Source organism: Lepisosteus platostomus, chromosome 4 (assembly GCF_059453375.1).
Source record: "Lepisosteus platostomus isolate fLepPlt1 chromosome 4, fLepPlt1.hap1, whole genome shotgun sequence".
In the NCBI taxonomy this organism is placed as follows: domain Eukaryota; kingdom Metazoa; phylum Chordata; class Actinopteri; order Semionotiformes; family Lepisosteidae; genus Lepisosteus; species Lepisosteus platostomus.
In genome coordinates, this window is record NC_142614.1 from 33,421,281 (window position 1) to 33,438,513 (window position 17,233).

The 17,233-nt window shown below is 36.6% G+C and overlaps 1 protein-coding gene across 4 annotated transcripts in view; it reads left to right on the forward strand.

Moving 5' to 3' along the window:
* Nucleotides 1-17,233, forward strand: part of uhrf2 (ubiquitin like with PHD and ring finger domains 2) — a 160,906-nt gene that overhangs the window by 7,043 nt on the left and 136,630 nt on the right. Inside the window, exons 1-2 of one of the 4 annotated variants that reach the window (XM_088629440.1) lie at nucleotides 13,241-13,275; nucleotides 14,117-14,201. The exons of the other annotated variants lie outside the window; for them this stretch is intronic. Of the exons in view, the coding sequence (XP_088485566.1) occupies nucleotides 13,256-13,275; nucleotides 14,117-14,201 (105 nt within the window). The 5' untranslated portion in view covers nucleotides 13,241-13,255. Of the gene's footprint in view, nucleotides 1-13,240; nucleotides 13,276-14,116; nucleotides 14,202-17,233 lie in introns of those variants that run through there. 4 annotated transcript variants of the gene reach the window in all.

A 17,233-nucleotide genomic window follows, 5' to 3' on the forward strand; every position in this document is an offset into this window, starting at 1 on the left:
CCAGGTGATTAAGATACAGTCCCTGGGTATTTTAAAGAAATGTTTAAGTAATTCTAGTGTCACATAAAAGGGAAGTTCAGATTAATGTTATCTTCTGCAGTAGCACCTTTGCCATCTTACATTTTGACTTACTCAAAGTGGGGCTTCTTTGAGTCTCGTAGATCACAGAGGATAGGCTGGAGAAGAAGGTTGTGATTTAGGTTGTGGTGGCATGGCCCATGATGCTGAGGATGTAAAATAAATGAATGATTTGTGATTTACTGGGGTAATTTAATGCTACAAAAGGCTTCAAGGAGTAACATTACAAGGCATTTCCATGTGACTGAAGCTGTCAGTCTTGAACTCTGAAAGTGGCATAATCACTCTGCAGTATACTTTCTCCTGGACAAAGCTGTAGTGTTTTTCTTATCCCAGGCATTCCACCTGCCCATTGTAATAATGACACAGAAGAGGGTGGTAGAGAAAAGGTTTATAATAATATAAAGTATACATTCATCCATTATTGGAAATCCTCTCATTCCTGGTAAGGGGTGCAGGAACTCTGGTAAGGGGTGCTTAGTTTACTCTGCTAATTAGTAGTAAACTAAAAGCATGATCTAAGCAAAAGCAAACAGGGAAATTAAAGGAAAAGAATGGGTTACGTAACAGGTACGAAATCAAAAAGTAAAGTGTGAAAGTCAGTAATAACTTAAAAACTTAACATTTCTTCATTTTGGACTGTTTTGGATTTTTACATTTCCTTTGATGCTTGATGTGGCTGTTCTTGGGAATCGAATATGTTGTAAAACTGTGGTGAACCATGTTGCTGTTTGAGATTATGTGCAGTACTATTTTATAAATATTTAAAAATAAGTATTTTACTTTGAAATACATTAATGGTTCTAGGAATTGACATTCAAACTAGAAAGTTGCATTTTCAAGGTTTCAAAAGTGGTTTGGCTTTTAGGTGGTTCCTTTAGAAGAAGTAATGTTTTTTAAAATCAAAACTAAAATCTGAGGAATTTTTCAAGTCCACACTATGAGAAGGAAAATCTTGCAGATCTTGGTGTGGCCTCATACAATGGGCAGGTAGACAAGCCCTTATGTCAGCACTGTCTGACACAGCTTAATGTCACTGTCACGCTGGAGCAAACAGAGCAGTACTGGGTTTTATTCATCCAGCAGTTTCTGCCATATTGCTGTACTTAATACCAGCCCATTTCAAAAGAGTAAAAAAAAAACACTGATTAAATTTAGAAATAAGAAAATGGAAGAGAAAATGTGTATCGTTGTCCTTAATAGTCTTATGTGTGAAGTATGTATATATTACTTGAGCACAGCTGTTTTGAAATATTTGAAGGTACATATTTCATTACTGGTAAAAAGATACTTGTAATTTTTCTGTATAAACTTATTTTGTAATCCATTGAACCTTTTTATCTGTTCTGTTCAAAGAGCGGGCACTGAAACTTTGGCTTTGTTTAGGATTATCCATCACAAAAATGGCCTATTGGTAGGACCAGTCCTTGTACTGTAATCCTGGAAGCCATAGTAATGGCTGAAGTTGAAAACATAATGTTGCACTTATCATTTGGATAAAATGTGCAGGAGCAAAAGGCTTCTGAATTTTTGGGTTTTAAATAACAATTACCTTTCTTTACTTCTTCGGCATTTTAATGTAATATTGAGCCAATTGGTACCTGTGGGGAAGCAATAGTATAACAGTCCAACAGCCATGAAATATCTTTGTAAACAGTGTTTTCAATTCCAAGTGAAATATCTGTAGTTTCTTAGTTGACATTGCTGTTAAAATCTTGTGGTCAAATAAAAAGAAGCAGATTACATTTAAACATCTTTATAGCACCCTGTGTTGTAAGGCTTGAATAATCAAATATTTTTTTTAAATCTGACATTGTGGTTGCAATTGCAGTGTTGTGATAGTGAATATCATTGGAAACAGCATTTTGGTAGTTAGGGGGACTATTATCTGTAGCATTTTAGAATCAGAAATAAAATCAATGAGAAGATTTACCATGAAGATTAACTTAATATTAATTAAATTAATATTAGTCTTTAGCTGTTGTGGGTAAAACATGCAGGTGCCACAAAAAAGTCAAAACCATAACCCTTTGTTTCTTATAGCCGAGGCCTAGTTTGTTCTTTTGTAAGTATTTTTGCAATTACGTTTTATTTTAGTCTTCACTATTGTGTCTGAACAACATTTCTGAAAGCTTTGTACAGTATTTGGTGCTCTGTATTAAAGATGTGCATGAACATGTATGGTATTATGATTGTGTGCCTTAATTACATAGTCCAAGTGCAATCAAAAATGGGTGGGTTAAGAACAATGGAAAAGTGTAAATCTAACAGTTAATGAGGTTTTCTCATTTCATTTCTCATCTGTCAGCCTTAAATATGCCATAGGAGACATTTGGTAAAAAGGAATATTGAAGCTTTGATATTGGAAGAGAGTGTGGAGCCCAAAAATTGTGAAAATGAAAAATGGAAGTGAGGTGGTTACTATTATGTTTTGCCACATTACTGTGATAATAGTTTAGAAAGGTGTGCACTTGAATGCTATTCTCTGAATTGATTCCAAGGCAGCGATAATTTAACGATATAAATTCTTAATTTACCCCAGATTATCTCAAGCAATAATTACTGCATTATGTTAAAGCAGGGCTAGCCTATTGTTTTCACAGGAAAGCTTGCAATCCATGCAGCAGATAACATTTTTTGCACTTAATTGTAAATTAAAATATTTTGGACATAATGGTGTTTGCTTAGGAAACAAAGTTAGATGTTGGCCCATTTCAAGGGTGATATGGCCAGCAGGCTTATCACCCTGCAACTCACAACTGAAAACCCACTGAAGCTTAGCAGGTGTGAGCCTGGTCAGTACCTGGATGGGAGACCTCCTGGGAAAAACTAAGGTTTCTGCTGGAAGAGGTGTTAGTGGGGCCAGCAGGGGGCGCTCACCCTGCAGTCTATGTGAGTCCTAATGCCCCAGTATAGTGATGGGGACACTATACTGTAAAAAAAAAAGAGCCCTCCTTCAGATGAGACATAAAACCGAGGTCCTGACTCTCTGTGGTCATTAAAAATCCCAGGGCGTTTCTCAGAAAGTGTAAGGGGTGTAACACCGGCTTCCTGGACATATTTCCCATTGGCCCTTACTAATCATGGGCTTTAATGATCCCCATCTCTGAACAGGCTTCATTACTCTGTTCTCCTCCTCAGTAATAGCTGATGTGTGGTGAGCATTCTGGCGCACTATGGCTGTCATTGCATCATCCAGGTGGATGCTGCACATTGGTGATGGTGGAGGGGAGTCCCCATTACCTGTAAAGTGCTTTGAATGGAGTGTCCAGAAAAGCGCTATATAAGTCTAAGCAATTATTATTATTATTTCAGCAGGCATTAATATAGATTTTGGAGACATGAATATAGATTTGTTCAACATAAAGACTGTGCTATTTTTGCTCTATATTGCGAATGTATCAAGTGTGCAAGACATTTTCAGACAAAACATGACAAACACTTCAAGAATGATGTGGACAAGGTTGGGTGTATGAAACTGTTAGCAGTGGAAAGATGGTAAGTGAAGTTTCCAAAAATGTTACTACACAACAAACTTTGGAATTAAAAGATGTAGATTAAAAGTAGTATTTAGTGTTGCGCTTATGAATTCTTGCAAGATTTGGTGACTCAGAAGGAATTTGAGAACAGCTGTGGAATTGACATAAAGAAAATATTTTCTGTTTTTCTGTGACAACTGATGGTGCCCCTGCTATGGACAGAAAACAGAAGGGATAATCACAGCGGCCACCCCACAGTAAATTTATATTATATTATTCATATCAGGAATATCTTTGTGCTAGGTTTTCGAATTATGAGCTTAATAATGTGATGATTGCAGTGGTGAAAATAGTGAATAAAGTTGTGGTCAGTTTCATGTTGACTTAAAAATGCATTTTGGAATATTTCTGTGGAGATTTGGTTACATCTTGTATACTCAAAATTAATTATTTTCTAGATTAAATGGTTGTACATTTATTTTGTTTATTGACACAAAATACAGATAGGAAATAGGGCTCGCCGATATGGCCTAAAATTTATATCACAGTATATTTTTAATTTTGGACAGTAACGATATAGACTTTTTTACACATAATCTCAGTAGAACCTGGATAGACTTGGATAGTAAGTTTTTATTTCCTGGAGTTAACTATTAAGTTATTATTATCGGTTAGCTACTGTGTTGTTCCTTTCCTAGTAATTTTGAACTTTCACATTTCACAACTGAAGTAGAAGTCGAACATTTTAAGAACATTTGCAGTTTGCAGATAACTATTTTCTGCTCATGATCCGACTTTTTAAATCCGAACCGTGTCCAAATAACCAATGAAGCACCCTTCTTTTCAACAGTTTTGTTGCTTGTTCTCCATTTCTCTGTGTGTTTGTGTTTGTAGACAGGCACACCGAACATGTGCGTTTGTTTTCACGGAAAAGGGAAGAGGACGCCAGCGTGTTTTTATTGACCGCAGTGACCTCAGATGCATCATAAACTGGATGTCTGAACCACCAAAGATCAATAATTCTGAACCTATCAGATTTCCAAATTTCAGCAAGATGAACATTTTCAGAATTACAGTATATAGTTGGAGCTAAAATACGGCAGGATGTTAAACTATGAGGGGTCAATAGTAAACATTTCCAAACCACTTTTTTTTAACGATGCTGGTGACGCAATCTAAAGTATGTAAACATCAAAATCCATTCTATACTGCTATAAATTATATAGCCAAATCAATATCTTGGCACTTATTTCTAACGCTATACCTTCTGTACCGGTTATACTCCCCATCTCTAATAGGAAATGTATATGCAGGAATGATTTTGTAATAATGCATTACAAAAAAGGTATTGTTGTTTTGGAATCAGTCCAGAGAAGAGCAATCAGATCCTGACCGTTAAGGAATGACAGTCTGAAGGAACTGAACCTTGTTAGTCTTGAACAGAAAAGACTATGAGGGGACCTGTTTGAATAGACATCATAGTTTGAGCAGTGTTGTGCAGTTATGTACCATGCCTTTCCAAACCCACAGACCATCATGGACATTGATATTGGTCATACTTATGGGGTGGAGAGGTGCACTGTGGCTGGAAGGTTGCCGGTTCAAATCCCGAGACCGGCCTGAGCAAGGCCCTTTACCCCAACTGCTCCAGGGGTGCTGTACAATGGCTGACCCTGCGCTCTGACCCCGAGCTTCTCTCCCTGTCTGTGTGTCTGTGTCTCATGGAGAGCAAGCTGGGGTATGCGAAAAGACGAATTCCTAATGCAAGAAATTGTATATGGCTAATATAGTGATCTTATCTTACTTACAGTTTTCATAGTTCTGTTGTCTGAATTTAAGCTCTAAGCAAGAAAGTGACTGCAGCAAAGCATCTCAAATGATAATAAATTACACAGTTTGGTGAGTTCAGTGGCTTGCAGACTTCACTTACTTCTAGGCTCTAAAAGGTGTGCCTTGCCAACCGCAGGGGTTAGGTGCCTGAAATCACAGCTGGTTTATACTTGAGTTTGTGGAGAAATAGATGGTAGGTTGCCAATGTTTCACTCATAAATGGCTTCCAGTTTTCTTCCTTAAAAATGATAAATGCAGTATGAATTATTATTCTGTCTGAAAGAAATAAAATATACATTGCTATGAAAAAGTAAGTGCACCCCAAGAAAAGGTGTGTGTTTTTCAACATATTTGCATGTATGGATACTTGATCTTCATTTCAACAATATTGATAAATAAAGGTGATCTAATTTAACAAATAACAATTAAAATTATTCTTTGCAATCATTTATTCAACAAAAAAAGTCAGAAATGCAAATGTCTGCTGTGAAAAAAATAACTACACCCCTTAGCTTCAATAGCTGGTGTTGCCCCCTTTGGCAGAAATCACTTCTTGTAGGTGTTTCTTGTAATTGTCTATTAATCTCCTACATTGACTTGGAGGAATGTTTGCCCACTCCTCCTTATAGAACTCCTTCAACTGTGTGATGTTTGAGGCTTTCTTGCATGTACTGCCCGCTTCAAGTCCCCCCACAGCATTTCAATGGGGTTAAGATCTGGGCTTTGACTTGGCCATTCCATAACCCTTCATTTCTTCTTTTTGAGCTATTCTTTTGTGGAGATTGCTTGAGTGTTTTGGGTCATTGTCTTGTTGCAAGGTCTGCTTATGGTTCAGCTTCAGCTTTTTGACAGATGGCCTCACATTCTCCTGAAGAACTCTCTGGTGCAGTGTGGAATTCATGGTTGACTCAATGATTGCAAGCTGTCCAGGCCCTTAGGCAGAAAAGCAGTCCCAAACCATAATGCTTCCACCACCATGCTTTACAGTTGGTATGAGGTTCTTTTGGTCAAAGGCAGTTTTGGGTTTTCGCCTAACATGACGTCTGGCATTATGGCTAAACAGCTCTACCTTTGTCCAGAGCACATTGTTCCAATAGTCCTGATCTTCACCTAGGTGTTGTCTGGCAAACTTCAGTCGTGCATCTATATTCTTTTTTGAGAGCAGAGGCTTCTTCCTTCCTGACCTCGCATGTAGGGCAAAGTTGTGCAGTCTCTTTCGGTTGGTTGACTCATGCACTTTGACATTGACTGAGGCAAGACTTTCCTGTAAATCACTTGATGCTATCCTGTGGTTTTTGGAGACTTCCTGCAGTATGTTTCGGTCAGCTCTTTGCTGTATTTGGTAGGATGACCTGGCCTGGATAGATTGCCAGTGGTTTAAAATTTTCTCCATTTCTAGATGATCTTGCGGACAGTGAAGTGATTTACTACAAATTGCTTGGAAACGGCTTTAAAACCCTTCCCAGACTCATAGGCATTTCTTCTGAGGGCCTGAGAGAGCTCTTTTGATCTTGGCATGATGTACACCTCAATTGCTAAGGCCAAACCAGACCACAGGTTTGTGATGTTTATATTAGGCAGTGCCCTCCAAGCTACTCTAATGATGTCCTGATCATTTGCACCTGTTTTGGTGCATCTGATTCTAATTTTAGGCATTTGATGCAATGATAAAGGTAGGGGTCTACTTATTTTTTTTAAATAGATTACCTTTATCTGTCAGTATTGTTGAAATGATGATAAAATATCCTTTTGTTCAAAAATGTAAAAAAAGACAAACTTTTTAATGTTGTGTTCTTACTTTTTCACACCAGTGTAGTTTTAATAGTAAAGCAGGAAGGTTGTTTACCTCGAATCCAAAGACTGAAAGCAAGCACTGAATAATCATGTGTGCACGCTAATGAGAAAAATATGCAACTGAATGTCTGGGTGGGAGAACAGATGCTGGTTCACGATGTGTGCGATGCAGGCAAGATGACAACACGTGGGCACTCTTTAACGAGTTCTGCAGAACCGTATATGAGCAAGTGTTTCCCTCGGCTGGGAAGAGTGGTACTCGATTTGGAAAACGTGTATGAACGACATCCACAGTTGGCAAGGAATACCAGTACTTAATGTCAAATCACTCAAATCATATGTATGCATTGTATTACCCAGAAATAAAAAGTTAATGCTTTTTAAATCAGAAGAAAGTTTTCTTTGTTATACAACAATATTTACAGGAAGCAGGACTAGAAGTCCCAACGGGTCTCTCTGCACCCATGTTGAATATTTTGATGTTACTGCATTGTCAAATGATTGTTTTACATAAGGTATGCTTGTACTGTTTTAGTAGATACATGTAGTTATCAATTATATACATTTTTCAAGGATGATGAATAAGTTACATTCATAATGATTCAGCTACAGACAATGACTCAAAAGTTAAATTGAAAACCTATGTGCGTCCAAACTTATGCATGGAAAAACTAAAAAAAGCGGTACCTTTTTTCATTCACCCAAAGGAAAGTTTTTCAGATTGTGGAACCTGAATGTGGCTGAAATTCACTTACTTCAGTGGCACACAATTCACATCTGGATCTTTGGGAGATGAATTCCAGTCAGTGCCCACCTCGATTCTGCAGTCTAATGTCTTTTGACATTATTTTGCAGTCCTGCCAGGCCAGAAGCCCAGATTCAAAGTTCATAGACTTTATTTACTGACGGGGCTTAAGTCCCAATAGGCTATAAAGGTGAAATTCATAACTGAAATAGGTGGTCTTTGGCAGGGGCTTTGGTTTCTAAATTGTGTGGTTTGACCACGCAGTGAGGAATTTAGCAGTTTGAATATTTCATTGTTGTTTTGAGAGAATTGAAGCAGCATAGTGGTGCTGGGATTCTGTTTCTGTTGTTTTACTAAGCTGTATTTTGATGTCCTTTACAGGAGAATGAGAACCATGGTGAATTTTCTCAGTATCAGGTTTTCAGTCCATTCTTTTCAAGATAGAAAAGTAAGGCTGCGAACGAGAGTAAGTCATTCGACCCATCTAGCAAAATTACCAGACATCAAACTACAGAAACCGTTTTTTTTTTAAGTTACTGTCCCAATCTTGTTTTATGTTCATGCTTTTATCACTATAAAGGACTCAGTGGAAAGTCTGCCTGTAATGAAATTCAAAATTCATTTCATTTTGATTATTTGTCTTTAAAGACATATTATTGTCTTTTTTATTCGCGTTATTCATTGTCTTGTTTTGTTATTAATACCAGAAAATCTTCTATTCTCTTCAGAGCTTCATAAAGACTGTTGCTTATGAAACTTTAATATGCCGGGAAAAGTTTTGAAAATACGTTTTTTTTCCAAATGTTCACAAAAGGTTTCTTGTTTCTCCTCTTATTGTTTCTCTGCTCTAGTCTTTTTTTCATTTGCATTGACTGTTCCTTCTATTTTCTTTGCTTGTGTGGTTATTGAGACAGACTACACCCTCTCCAAGCTCTTTTTTTCTTTTTTCCCCATGCAGAAGGCATCCATGAAGTGCTCACTGGTTCTTAGTGGCCATTTTCTGGTTTTCTTTTAAATCACCCTAATTGTGTAAATGAGTACAGTAATTATTTGTCCAGCTTTACCAATTTAGTCAATTTTCCCTACATAGTGAAATGAAATATCTTTTTTGTCTTGACTTCCTGGGTTATTTTTCATTTTCTGTTCCTTGTGTCCTTAAGCTGAATTTATTCAACAGAGGATACACAAAGTACTTAGGAAACTTAGGAGACATAAGGACAAAAGAATCACATCTTCGTAAGGCTGAAATAAAAACACTTTGATCCCATTTGACTGAATTCAGAACAGTACGTATATTGCACACTGTGAAGCATATTTAAAAGCAAGCAGTACAGTTGTTCTTTTGAAGGGCATTGTATAAAATCTTGGCACTTAATTGATAATGAGTTACAAAAAGTTATTCCCAACTGGTACATGTCCCTGCCATAAAAATGTTTTATTTAATGTACAATGAGACTGGCTAAGTGGTACAGCAGGCTGTCTGGCTGCATTACTTTTGAAACACTGGCTCTTTAATCTTCAGCTTCTCTAAAAAAATGTCCGAGAGGTGAAGTAAAAAATATGGCAGCAAAATTGGGATCTTTCACTGATACAGTAGAAAAGCATAACCATTTTCGAATTAAATAAACAAGGTTGGATTTTAAAAAAGTTTTTTAGAAGCACATACTTTGTTGTAATTAAACAGCAGTCTAGTCAAATACAGAAAAGGTAAATGTAGATGTGCAACGTTTTAAGGCACCAGTGCAGAAAAAAACATGCATTTTTCCTACATATTTTTGCAATGGGGGAACATGTCTTTTACTGTAGGAGAAAATGTATTTGTCCTGGGGTGTCAAGATTAAAAGGTAGCTGGCCATTAGGAAAATATAGGGTGGGGTAGTTCATGTATCCCATGTATCTTGGGATATTTTTTATTTTGTGTTGAAAATAGTGTATCAAGCATGAAAATTGACAGAATGTTTAATCTTTAGACAATCTTCAATAGAGCTGAAGGCTCCCTGCGGAAGTGCTGTGTTCTGACCCATACTTACCATTGCACGCTGTGGCTCAAGGGTCAGATGTGTGTTTGCAGTAATGTGACATTTAAAAATAAGTAAAAATATTTTAATTCTATTAGGTGATAGTACATATTTTCAAGCTAGACATAAAAGTTGCAGTGATGGATTATTATAATGTGTTTGGTAGGGGCTGCTTGTTAGAGAAAGAAAGGGCATGGCTCCCGGCCCTGGAGTACATTGACACCCTTTACATTTACAAGAAACATGGTTAGCTGAGAATCCTTGAATGTCTGATGCTGGAAAATGTTTTGATGTAAAAAAGAAAATTAAAAAGAATAGCTTAAGATCAAATCTTTTAACTTAAGATTATATACATTTTGTTCTCTGTGGAAATGTCCAACAGCAATGCTTCCCACCCACGACAGTGTCTCTGCAGCCTGGATCCTTTCTTTAAAATATTATTTGACTACAGTATACACCGCGTAACAGTTGTATATATCTTAGCAGCCTTTGTGCACTTCATTTGTTAAATATATATTCCATTCTTTTTATAATGGCAGACGCTTTCTTGTTAGTGTAAGTGGGATATTTTGAGTTGCCATCTTGATAACATTATGCAGCTTATAATTCATCCGTCCATTTTCTAACAGCCTTATCCAACACAGACTTGATTGAACCAGAGCCTGTCCTGCAAGCAACGGGCACAAAGCAGGGTACACCCTGGACAGATTGCCAGTCCATCATAGGACAGACATAAACACAAACACACACACACTCACACCAGAAGCCAGTTCTCCCAACAGTGTCTTTTGACTGTGTGAGAGGAAACCAGAGCTCCTGAAGGGAACAACCGAACACAGGGAGAGCATTCGAACTCCATGCAGATAGGACCCCAGGTCCTGAATTGAACATAGGCCCCAGCAATGCTAACCACTGTGCTACAGTGCCACTCAGAAATAAAACACTAGCTGTGTAATAAAAAGGATTGAAAAGTTGTTTACAAAACTTCCCAAAATCTTTTTTTAAGACTAAAGTTTGTCCTAAGACCATTTCTATTATAGTTTTTAACAAAGAGTTAACTTTATTGTGTGTTTTACTTTGTGCAAAAATGTCACTTTGTTCATTAATTATTAATATTATCCCTATTACTCAGCAGTCGTCAATGTGAATAGGCTCAGGATATAATGATAGGGATATTTAGTGTTGGAGGATGACCAAGCAGAGCAGATCTTGTAATGTTTTAAATAAACCATTAACATTTTTAATTGATGAGAGTACACCAGTATTTATGAGTTTTGGGACTTGAAAAATTACATTTCCATTTTTCCAGTCCATTTTTTACCACAAAGAATTATTGTAGAAAAAGATTCAAAGTGGAAGAAGTCAGAAGTGAAAGTCAGTCTATGAAAGTAATCATGAAAGGAATATTCACATATACAGGAACATTTGTAGGTGTGTCTGGTGCACATGCCCGGTCCCCTTAACAGGAGTGTTTTGTGTCAAGGGAGACATGATTATTGCTGTTCTAATGGAGTTTTTAGATTGCAATAAACAGCTTGCCAAATCCAAGTTATAGGTTTTGAGTACATCTTTCCTCCTTTCCTGTTTCTTCAAATACAGTAAATACTGTAGTGGAAGCTAGCAGTTGGTCTGTATTTCAAATCCTATTAGGTGCATGTTGTATGTTTTAAAGAGATGAAAAAATGTGTTAAAGAGATTAATCTGAATGAAAGGTGTAAGCTATAATGAGGATAAATTATATTAATCTTTTGAATTATTAAATTATATTATTTACTTATTTGGTTCAGATAAGCTAAAAATAATTATGCAGAATTTTAAAGCAAAATATTGTTCTGAAAAAAAAAGCTTTCCTGTTAGGCACAGAACATTAAATAAAAAAAAGTCAATTTCAAACTAGTATTTGTAAAAAAAATCAGGTGATAAAAATTATAATTTGAGTTACAAATCAATATAAAAATTAGGTACTGGAACCAGCCTGCTATTCATGCAATTATAAAGATTAATAATTTCACCCCCTATTGTCAGTGAATATCGAGCATTTCACAGCTTGTTATTTCTTTATTTTCTGGCACAGCTTCATAATAGTATAGTTATAAACTCATGGCAGACTTAAATGGAACAAACATTTATTACAATATGTTACACATGCTGGATCAACAGACAACACACAACATTTCAGAACTATTATAGATACTGTATATTTCCAAATCTGTGAGCACCACATTACAGCCTTCCAAAGACATAGAAAACAAGAAATCAAGACAAAAAGGCAAAGAGGAACCTATGTTCAATTCAACAAATGAATGATGCCCAGGACTAATTCCCTTTCTTAAAACAGATGCTAATAAATTAATGATTGCAAACAAAGCATCACCAAGGAGAGATATATTTTTGTGTGGATTATGCAATTTTATTATGCAGTAAGCTTCCTTCTGAAGTGTAGGGTTCATTTCCATTGTTCAGATTACCTCTAGAATCTGGTTTCTGGTGCTTGAAGGAGGTAACTCTCTTTACTGTTCTTCTCTTCCTTTGATGATGATGATGATGATTCTTTTGTACTTAGAGTCTTGCTGCATTTGTCCTCCTTTGAGACCTGCTTTTTAATGTAACATAATGACTGAGTTATGATTTCACTAGAAGTGAGAGTGCTAACTTAATAATTTGGCAGATAATTAGTTTAGACTCAGTTAACAACTAGATCATTTGGACCATTTGGCCATTTTGATTAGCCTGTGTAAAACCATTGTATCAGACCTATAGTATAGGGTAATTCTGTTGGAATTAATGTTTTTGGTAACCCCCAAACCTGCAAAAGTGTAAAAAAATGCAAATTGACCCCTGGTCTGTTTGTAGCTAAATGGTTTGGGAGAACATAACATAATTAGGATTTAAGCAGATAAATCCAGTATCTCTTTAACAAATAGAGCATTGGAGGCCCTCCAGCTTTTGATCTGTGGTAAAACCACAGAACTTTCAAAGACAAATGTATTTGTTCAAGGCCTGATTTGTAAAAGCAGAATTGTTGCACTCTTTGAGAATATTTTATAGATAATTTGTTTAGCTCTGTTTAGTTTCAGTGGGTTCTGAAGGACACATTGAAGTTACAACTGCTATAGGATATTCCACTTTTTTTAAACTCCATGGGATTAAAAAGTGTATTCAAGAGAAATGCCTCCCCTCATCCCACAGTAACTGGATTCCCTGAAAACCTATTTATTTCCCCTACAGGAGGCATTGAGCCAACTGGGTGAGAGCTTGCCAGGCACAGAAGAGATTCCCATTTGTGAAAAGTCCATGTTCCCCTCACTGATATGCCTCCTCTTTCCCACAGGTGCTGTACAACTAATGTGTACCTTCTACATCTGGGCTTGTGCTCCTGATGGTTTGCTACAGCATCAGAACTGTCACAAAAAGGACAACAGGGAGAACACAAAGACAGAAAACTATACAGTTCAAGAGTATTTTAATATCTCCAGGGCTAAGTAGCAGTTACATTATTGTTAGAATGACATTCCCTGGATTCTTAGTTTGTCAGGTATAATTGACTAGAAATAGCTAGTAGAATAATTTTTTAAATTACCAGTGAAATTCACCTACTTGTCCTGTCCTACTTTGACACTGTGTTGTCTGTCTCAAACTCTGTGCTTTATCCCTGTGTTCGATTTCTATGTCTGGTCTTACAGTGAAAATACTTACAAGGCTGAGAGGAGAATAGAACGTTAGTGTCACGCCCTCTACTGCCAGAGGACGCTCCTACTCTGTCCTGTCCCTAGTTTCCTGTGCTTTGCTATCCTTCCGGTGTCCTTCTCTCCCTGAGGCTATATATTTCTGTGTCTCTCATTCACCTTCGCTCAGCATTGACGTTCGGATGTCCTGAGACTCGCCTAGAACCAGGTCGCCCCACGTCCGCTGCCTGAGGGCATTGGTTTCTATACGACTCCTGAACTGCTGAGCCTGGGCTAATCCCCCGTTCCGCCACTACGCATATGGGTCTTTCTCTGCTCTCCTGCCTCCCCACGGTTCATCCTTTCCGACATCCATGACAGTTAGCTGTTTTCTAAGGTAGCAGGCCACTTCTGTGACAAATTCAGGAGTTTCTTTCTGTTTGTGTCCACATGTCCTAACTGTGGGTTTGTGCTTTGGTCTTTCACATAAACAACCTGGGGCCACAGGCGAGTAATAAAGAAGAAATGCAACATTTCCAAGGAACAAGAAGGCATTTTTGACAGTTCAGCCAAGTCCTCCCAGAGCATTTTGGTGGGTCTTTGTGATTTATGTGTGATTAGTGTTGCCAAATTTGCATTTTCAAATAAGCTTCTGCCAATTCATGAGCAACATCCTCTGTCTGGAGTTAGATCTGATATAGGCATGTTGTGTTTCTTGTTGCCATTTTTAAAATACAGGCTCTTTAGGGAGAACACTTTCTACACCTCACCTCAATATATACCAAATTACTGCTTTTACCCAACACATGCATCTCTATTTCAGTAACCACAAGTTTTCATGTTTATGGAAGAACTATTTTTTAGCATAATCATCTAACCATGTTAATGTAACTCTTATTCATTCTTTGGTATATAAGTTTTTCTTTTCCACACAGTTGATCTAAATTACAAAGGCCTGACCTAGTGCTCCCAAAACCATTTATTGATTTTTTATTAATTAGTTAAACCTCTTTAAAAGTTAACATAAATTATCTGATGCAAGTCACCTGTAGGATAATAATAAGTAGTGTTATTTAACACCTGCTTTTTTCTATCAGCAGATTTGAGAAAATAGAAGTAATGAAGTCAGTTGTACACTACAAACCAGTGCATAGTTTGCTCAACCAGGATAACATCCTTCCTGTCAGCCTACCAGTTCTGTGCATTTATGACTTGATAATTAGCATATTTTTAATTGAATATTAGTGAGCTTCTCTGAAACTTGTTCTGGATAAGCAGTTAAGCAGCGAGATTTTACTAATTAAGGTGGTTATACCGAGTGAAGAAGCTTTTCATCCAAGTGAAAATTTATCATGTCAAAACAGCTGCAACCTAAAGGTCTGTTATTAACAAGATGACAGCTGTGTGGAGGTTGGAAAAATATTCTTTACTTTGGTTTTCTATCCGTCTCAAGAGCAAAAATCAGTTAAAAATACAGTGGAGAGGAAAGCATTTGCTGTAGTGGCGGAAAATACTGTTCCAGGGGTGTGGGCTGTTCTTGAGAACACTGACCTATTTTTTTTTTTGTTTCTTCCGAGCACGGAGATTGGGGGAGGGGAAATTGGTGGCTCATGGAACAGCGTTGGGCGTTTCCTAGTGTATCCCAGCATTCAGTTATATAAGCAGTTGCTCGTTATCATGGATACTGCAGTCAGGTCTTCCTTGGGTTTCATTTTGTTGTGCTGTGAGACTAGCAAGAATGGTTATAAGTGTGCTCCCACAACAAACAGACATGAATACAGATGTCTTTATAAATGGGTTTACTGTACCCTAACACATCCTATTTTCCTTAACGGTGCCTAATACAGAACTGGTATCACAGAGATATATCACCTCTTGAAGGTTAATATGAACAGATTAGAAAACACTTTGATTAAAATTATTATACAAAACACATGATTTGATGTTTTTAAAAATTTTGTAATGGTTTAATCAGTGATGTTGAACGGTGCAGGCTTTGTGAGGCTTTTCCCACTTAATTTTATTGTAAATAACTATAAAAGGAACATTTTATAAAACAAGTTAAGCATAAACTGGGAAAACTAATTTTTTTTTTTGCAACTGTTCTGTGAAGTGGGGATAAATTGCTTAGTGGAGTAGTTTCCTAAATAATGAAGTTCTGTTGAAAAGCTTCTGTTAATCTTTTTTAAGTGAAAAGATATTTTCAAAAAGTCTCTGAAACAGGGCTTGCAAGTGTAAAATAGCTTGTTCAGCCTTGAGCTGAACTTGATAAAAGATTTGTAACCTAGTAACAATTTATTTGCATTAATCACATAACAAACATATTTGTGAATTAAGCAGTCATGCACCTAAATGATTAGGAGGACTTAATTTGCTTAATATCTGAAGTACAACACACAAACCCAAAGGTAAAAACAACTTGAACTTGTCTCTATAATCTAAAATTGCATTTAAAAATATGCATCTAAATCCCCATGAGAAGCAAAGACCACGCTTTATTCTTAAAGTTATAGAGTAAATTAAAACCACAAACAAAATCACAGATTTATATTGTTTTTGGACATGAAATTATGTTGATAATCCTCTTCTGGGACTGTTTTTAGGATGTCAGACAACCTAAAGAGGTAACTGACAGACATGTTTTTTTGTCATTCTTTATATGGTCATGCTTCTTTTTTGTCTTTATTTTCTCAAAAATAGTTATGCGGCTAAGCAAATCTGTAGTCAGCTTTTGTTTATATTAAAGAAAAAATCCAGTGCAAAACAAAAATATAACATAAGCTATACCAAACTGCAGTTTAGACTTTTGTATGTAATGTGTGTGCCAAAATGTCATTGTAAAGCTATGAATTTTGAGATTTCAGAGGAGGAAAGTAAAGGTTCGCCATATTTTTTTTTGAAAAATTAGTATCTCTCTAAAGACATGGTTTGGATGTTGAAATATTTATTAATATTCTTAGGAGTCATTCTTTGGAGATGAGATGAATTCTATAAGCTCTATGCGGCAGTGTGTTTTTTCAGTTATGTCTTAATGAAAAAGCTTAATTCTCTTAGATACAAAAAATAAAAGGCAATTTGAATAGTGACCCACACTGACTTCAACTTGAACAATGATGCTCAAACAGCTTATGTGAGGAGCTTGTCTCTGTTACATTTTGCTAAGTAGCTGGATCTTTCCTCTAGAATGTTCTTAACCTGCAGAAGAGGATTGTGAAGTATCGTCTGAACTGTTCATTAGAAGAAATGTTAAACGGGTGCTTGTAATATGCAGAATTCTTACCTTTTCTGTTTTGTTTATGGGATTTTGCTCATGGTCAATTTCATGTACAGCTAATCTCCTTATCATTTCTGGAAGTTATTTACAAATGTTATCAAGGCTTAGGAGACAGTTTCGTGTTCCTGCACTGTTCTGAATTTGTCAGAAGAAAAAAATATCTAAAGGCCTCAAAGGAGTTAATTTGGCCCATTGTGGTCTTTTACTGGAGAATTCTGGCATAAACTTAAGTTAAAATGTTTCATAAGAAAACCCTGGCACTAAAGGATGCTTCTAATGTCTATTGGCGTACTGGCTGTATTTCAAAACCTTCAAAACATGTTACAGAATAGAACTAACAATCTGGATGT